General features: G+C 32.4%; 1 protein-coding gene across 1 annotated transcript; it reads left to right on the top strand.

Moving 5' to 3' along the window:
- The first annotated feature begins 370 nt into the window (after positions 1 to 370).
- Positions 371 to 1548, top strand: LOC108323194 (protein FANTASTIC FOUR 2). Its single transcript, XM_017555561.2, has one exon. The coding sequence runs from the start codon at positions 557 to 559 to the stop codon at positions 1526 to 1528; it is 972 nt and encodes a 323-aa protein (XP_017411050.1). The 5' UTR covers positions 371 to 556; the 3' UTR covers positions 1529 to 1548.
- The last annotated feature ends 5389 nt before the right edge of the window (positions 1549 to 6937 follow it).

Genomic DNA, 6937 nt, shown 5'->3' with positions numbered 1-6937 from the left:
ATTATATCTGGTAACATTTTGTAATGAAATTCCACAGCATAATCATATATTAAATTTAAATATTATTTATACTCATTTCCTTATTTACATTACATCATACTTTAAATACCTTTATTGCATTAACTTAATAAAAAAATAAAATAAATAAAATGTAAAATTAACACTTGCAAAATGATATTCTAGTAATATTCTTGGAGAGAAAAAAAAAACATATTATTTGATTACCATCACTTTAGTTATGGACCCTACCCGCACTAACTAAATGAAGTTTTGTGAAGTGCAGCTTTAGGGTTGCCAACTATATATTTAGACCCACCCTTTTCACTTTCCTTCGTCTTCATGTTCATTCTTCTCTTCTCTCTTTCCCAAGGAACCAATTTACTTTCAATTCATCCAAAAACCTTGTAACCATGTCTTTTCCTCTAACAATCTTTCTTCCAAACATGTTGTAAAATCCCCACTCTCACCTTAGCATTTTCAAACAAACTCACAACTCCCCTGTTTTCTTTCCCTCTGTTTTTTTGACATTTTCACTGTTCAGTGTTGACACGCGCAAATGTCTTCCTCTAGTGTCTGCCAAGGGTTGCAATCTTGTCTCGAACCCTGCGTAATGCAGCCACGTGTACTCAGTCTCAAACTCGCACTACAACAAGGTTCCAATTTTCCTCAACCCTCTCCCACCACTGCCAACAACACCAACACAAACTCAGTTTCGCTTTCGTCTCTTTCTGCCTCCCTCGAAAAACCACTCACCAACCATGAATGCGACGAGGGCCACACAGAATCCAAAGAGGGTAGGGGCTGGAGTATCCTTCAAACTCTCTCACAATCTTCCGACTGTCACAACAAAACAGAGGACTCTGTCTACGTCCACCCCACAGTTAAACGCTCCTCCTCAATTCTCAGTGACAAAAGTTTGGAAATGTGCACCGAAAGCCTTGGCAGCGAGACCGGTAGCAATGCCGGCGACAGCACCGATGACATCTCCTTGTTCTCTTTTGACGCTGCCATATATAGTACTCTTACTACTACTACTACTACTGATGTTACAACTACCGTTGCAAGCTGGGAGTCCAAAAGAGTGAACCGGGTTTGCAACTTTCCACCGCCACTTACCACAATCACTGATTTGGGTGGCGTTCAAGTCCGGCCACGTCGCGAAGGAGGAAGGCTGATATTGGAAGCTGTGGCTTGTCCTTCTCCTTGCCCTTATTTCCGGGCTGAGCGCGAAGATGGTAGGCTCAGGCTGTGTTTGTTTGAGAAATTTTCGGACAGTGAAGATGAAGTTTGTGATGTTGAGGAAGGTGTTGAAGAGAAAGAAGAAGAAGAAAATGAAAACGAGAAAAGCAGAGAAGAGTGTGATGCAGAGGATAGCGGGGCGGAGGAGTGTGTTGAGAACGTGGATGAAGAGATGGGAGTGACGAAGTTCTCGAGACCAAGCACTTGCAAGGAAAGTGGGAAAAGAGAGATTTTTTGTGATGGCTTGGCTAGTTTGAACTTCCCTCTCTTTCTCTCTGTTTCTGAATAGAATTTCGTTTACTGCTATTATCCATTCTCTCTCTCTCTCTTGTTTCATTTTCTATTTAGGATTGGAAGATGATCAGTGCTTCATGTTTCAGAATGTCCTAATGCTAGTTAGTTATTATAGGTATTAGTTATATTGGACATCGTCCTTCTGTGGTGTTTGTTTCTTTTCTCTTTATTAATTTTTATTGTAGGTTCGGTGTTGCTGTCTTGTTTTCTTTTGTTTTGTATATTTATTTGGCTTTTCCTGTTCCTAGAATGCCCCGAAAGCATATTATTTCTTGACAGCAAAATTACAAAGTGTGATTAGCATTGCAGACGCCAGAAAAAGAAAATGGAAGGAATAGTCATGCAATGGGGTATGCAGATCCCAATCAGCATATAATGACATCAAATCATTCACACCATATTTAATTGCTTTCTTTTGAAGCCCTTTTATCTACACGTACAAGTCTTAAAAGATACTAACAAAATCATTGAGCCTTTGGTTTATTGTCTCGAGATTATTGATTTTTGATTAAAGTTCAGTACAAAGAACTTTACTTTCATAGAAGTTTCGCTTGATTCAACAAGTTTCTTAATTGAAAGACACGATAGAGATAACACAAAACAACAGTCGTAAAATGGTTATGATGGGGCTTTGTGTGTGTTTTTGTTTTATCTTGCTACAAATCAAAACGAGGGAAGTAGTCTTTTTCCTTTTCACATAGTGTTGACAATGGTTAGGGTAATAAAATAAAATAGTGTTAGAATTGGGGTCTCACGTGAGTCTCTAATGACAGTGGCTATTAGAAGCAAATCCCAATCCAATAAGAGTGGGTGCAATGCTTATTCTGAATAGGAAAATGGGGTAGCAAATCTGAGTCGTGGATGGAAAAGCATTGATGAAGATGATAATTGAATGGATGATGTAGTCGGAGAAGAATGTCAGTTAGAGCAACATGGGTGGGCTAGCTAGGAATCTTGCTCATGGAAGTGTTGGGTTGGGGCTTAGAAGGAGTGAGAGATATGAAAAGTGCATGGCTTCTTAATCTGGTAATAAATCAAAGAGGCAATTTAAAAAAGAATTGCTGCACGTACCTCCTCGTTCAAGAGCAAACCTAAAACAAGTGGTGGTGTACGGATTTAGTACCAATGCCCGGTAACTATCAAAAGGAGGGAGGGACCCCAAAACAGTAACGTAGACTGACTTCATCACTTAGTATCACCCATGTGAATGCCTTCCCACTCCTCTCAGTCCATCATGTTATCGACGCATTCTAAATTGCACATATGGCCCTACTCTCTTCCTTTACTAAACCATTCTTATCTCACCTAAGCATTTCATCAAACACATTCTATACACTCACATTTCATAACAATCATCAAAACTTATATTGAATGTCATTAGTTTTTATGAAATGAAGTAGGAGAAACCTATGACTAGAAAAAGAAAAGTGTAGGTGATACCCCTAGTGGCATTGATGTGACCCTGAGCTTGTTAAGGATTAGAGATGAGTGAAGTTGGGTGAGGTTCTTTAAAATCGTGGAGTCTCTGCATCCATTCGTTAGGTTGTTTTTGTTGAGGGTTTGGATGACAGTGGATGGAAACTTTGAAGTATCACATGCATCATTTGGTCCCTAATATCATGTGCATTAGGAACCTTATTTTATATATTGCTTACTTTTAGCACATATATTCTCTCACCATGTCATGTCACCCTAGGAAAAATCCTTGGGGCAACTAGCTAGCTGCCATGTCCCTTCAAATTATGGATCCTAAATTTTTCATACTCAATCCTTTTTACACACCTCTGTCACTCCTGTCAATCTAACACTCTAACTAAATGTTCTAATAAAGCATGTTTTCCTTTCCCCTTCTTTCTTGTTCTCTATCTTGTTCATATGATTCAGTAGACAGAATCTGGACTGGAAAATACCAAAATGTAACACATTACACAAGCATTGTATTTATCATTATAAATACTGTGATACTATGTAGTGATATTATGAGGAATGATTAAGAAAAACAGTTGTGTTAGCATGTAATACTGAGGTCGATCGAGTTGAACGGATAAAGTTTAGTGTCCGACATTCTTTGTTAGGGGTGGGAGTTAAGAACATGGTACACGTGAGGACATGGAGGTTGGTATTTGCTGTGGGCATAGCTCTAATTAATGTTAGTTTTGGGGGACAGACATGTATGGCACCTCCCAGTTGCAGATGGATCTCATACACATGGTAAAAGCAACAAAATAATTGCGCTCAACTCTGAGAATATCGAATGTACTTAGGGATGAAAATGGACATCAGATAATACTTATCTTTATCTAATTTATAATAAAAAAAATCTATTTATTATTCATTATATACTCGTTTAAAAATTATTTATGAATATTTTAAAATTTGCAAGAATACTCGGTATTCATAATATTTTAAATAAATATTTTATAAATTTTTAAAATATAATTATAAAATATAATATAAGCTAAATTAAAATTTAATTTTAATTAAATTTAATCCTTAAAATATAACTTAGTTTTAATTTTAATTTAATTTAATTTAATTATAAATTCAATTTTAGTTTTAAATTTTTGTAAATAATGAATACATATAGATAATATATCGCATTCAATTTATTTATAAATAGATATTAAAATATCCTATTTATAAGTATCAACTCTGATGAATTTTATTGACAAATATTTATAGATATAAGTATTTATTTTGTTATCCATAATCATAGTTAAGTATTTAAAAATGGATAAAATTCAATTAACTAATTATTTTTTTATGGCCAACTGTAAACTTGTAAAATACAATTATTCTTCGGCAATAGACTTGTTCTGAAAAAAGAAATTATTTACTGCCAGGTAATGTAACTGAATTTCCAACTTGGAAAAAGTTAACTGCTTTAAAAAATTGACTGGAATTTGGTCTCTTTAAATTAGGATACCAGTCTGGTTTTTAAATTCTTTTTAAATGAGAAAACGATGAGGAAAAGAAAAAAATAATTAACTAAAATGTTGAATTTAATTTTAATTTGGTTTGAGAAAAAACGAAAAAAAAATTTAATCTAAATAAATTACAGAAAATTTTTAGTAAATTTTAATTGGATTTTTTAATTTAATTTTAAATATAAATTATCATTAATAATGTAATGGTTTATAACATAAAAGTATTACTTAAATATTAATAAATAAAGTGATTAAAAAGTATTTTAACATATTATAAAATAATATTTTGAATTATGTTTATGATGAGTTAAATTATTTAACAATTTTGTTATAAAGAATATAATTGAAATGAATTGAAAAAATAATTTAAAATATAATATAAAACATAAAGCGATGCGATAATACTTAAGAGTAACGATTAATTTAGACTATGTAAGATAAATTTAATTTAATTCTATTTAAATAAAATATTTGAATTTTAACTTAAATTGAGTAATTTATTTTTATTTTTATTGAATATTTTTCATTTGGAAGGAATTTTTAAAAATAAAAATATTGGAATGAAAATTCATTAATTAAAATTTGAGATTTTTTTTATAGAACAATTTTAATATAATGATAAACTTTTTAGTCTCTATAATGGTGATAGTTTCAAACTGACAAACATGTTTATTGTATTAGAGATTGTGACACGATGATTATGATGGTTGTGACTGAATACTATAATAAAATATCTTATTTTTATTTTGTGGAATAATTTGGAATGAAGCGGAAGAACTATATATGCTTAATTCAAAGTGTTAGTTACATAAATTGCTTGCAAGTATTGTTTAAATATATGTTGTTAGATTAATTGCGAGCAAATTAAATGAAAAATTAGATGAATTGGATACAAATAAGTATTTTTTTTTTATCTTTCACAGTTATTGTGCCAAGATCATGAATTCTCCACTTGTGAAAGAATATAGTTTTTAACATTATTTCCACACCCATTTTTTTTTATTTCATTTAATATTATCCTTCATTATTTTTTTCTTTTATAAATATATAAAATTATTTTTATAATTATTTTATCTATACATGACTTTAGGATTAATCGTCATAGTATTGTGTACTTTTTTTTTCATTTACAAATATAAAAGTGGATAAAGTTACCTTTTGATTCATTATTTCTAGTACAATCACCTCCATACTTAGTTTTACACAAAGAAACAATAAAACAAACTGATCAATTTTAGACTCTGAAAATTCATTAAATAAATTTAGAAAATTAAATACCAAAAAATAACGTAGAAAATCTCACAAATAATGGAAACTTTGTGAAGTGTGTTATTAGTATTAAAAACAGATGAAATAAGAGATATGTTTTTGGAAATTAAAACATATCACTTATCTATGTTTTTACGAAAATAGTTGCAAAAAACTGATGAAAAGTGTACGAAAATAAAGTTCGCATTACTGAAAAAGACTTCCAACATTAGATAAAAAAAATGTTTTTCATAATTAGCTTCCTAATTATCGTTGTTGATAAAATCATTAAAGAAAAAATATCTTGGACAACTAATAAGAATCATAGTAACGTTTCTATAAGATAATAACTTTTATATTATTGTCACAGTAATATAATAATGGTTTCTGTAGCAACCATCCTCGTATCTATTATTAACATATTTCAGAAAAAACAAATATGGGCATACTGTAAAAAATTATCCACACATTTCAAAAAAATAATTTATGGACATACTCTAAAAATTATCAACACATTTCAGAAAGAAATTGTGGATTCACTCTATAAAGTGGGTATAATAAGAAGTCTAATTAAAAGTTGAATACAGTGACAATTGTAGTAAGAATAGTAATGTTCTTTTCTTAAAATACAACTAATTAAGTGTCGCTATAAATATTGATAAAATATTTTGTTCACATTTTTTAAAGTTCAATGCTTGTGAACTGTCACGTCTCATTAATTCAGTGATGATTCACCTCTCTGCTTCCATTAAAGCTCCGAGCCACGCGTCCTGCACATTAAAAATCCACCACCGAGCCATGCATGCGCGCCACTTGTCAAAGTGGAAGTTTCTGAAGTGAACGGTGGGGTGCAGGTGTCGACGAGAGGGACGCTCGTCCGTCTGACAGTGGGTTTTGAACAAAACTGAATTTCTGGAAAATCTCCCACCCTCTCTCTCACGCGCACCTTCTCCCCTTCCAAACTCAGAATCTCCATTTCTCCTCCTTCTCTCTTGAACCCTTCCTCTTCTCTCTTCTGCGACTTACCACCCTTATCTCCGTTCACGTTTCAGCACCGTAGGAACGTTCCCTGCACCGCGAGCTTCATTTCAAACCGAACAACTTCCAGTTCTGGTAAGTTTCACTGGACGCTCGTTTCTGGAGTTATTGTAAACCGTAATCAGTTGCATGCAATGGTGTAGACTAAGCTCTTCATTTTCCTCTGGTTAGTTTAGTTGGAAAGCTTAAGA

This window comes from Vigna angularis, chromosome 2 (assembly GCF_016808095.1).
Source record: "Vigna angularis cultivar LongXiaoDou No.4 chromosome 2, ASM1680809v1, whole genome shotgun sequence".
Taxonomy (NCBI): domain Eukaryota; kingdom Viridiplantae; phylum Streptophyta; class Magnoliopsida; order Fabales; family Fabaceae; genus Vigna; species Vigna angularis.
Note: the sequence above shows the minus strand (reverse complement) of the source record. Positions and strands in the feature narration are given on the sequence as shown.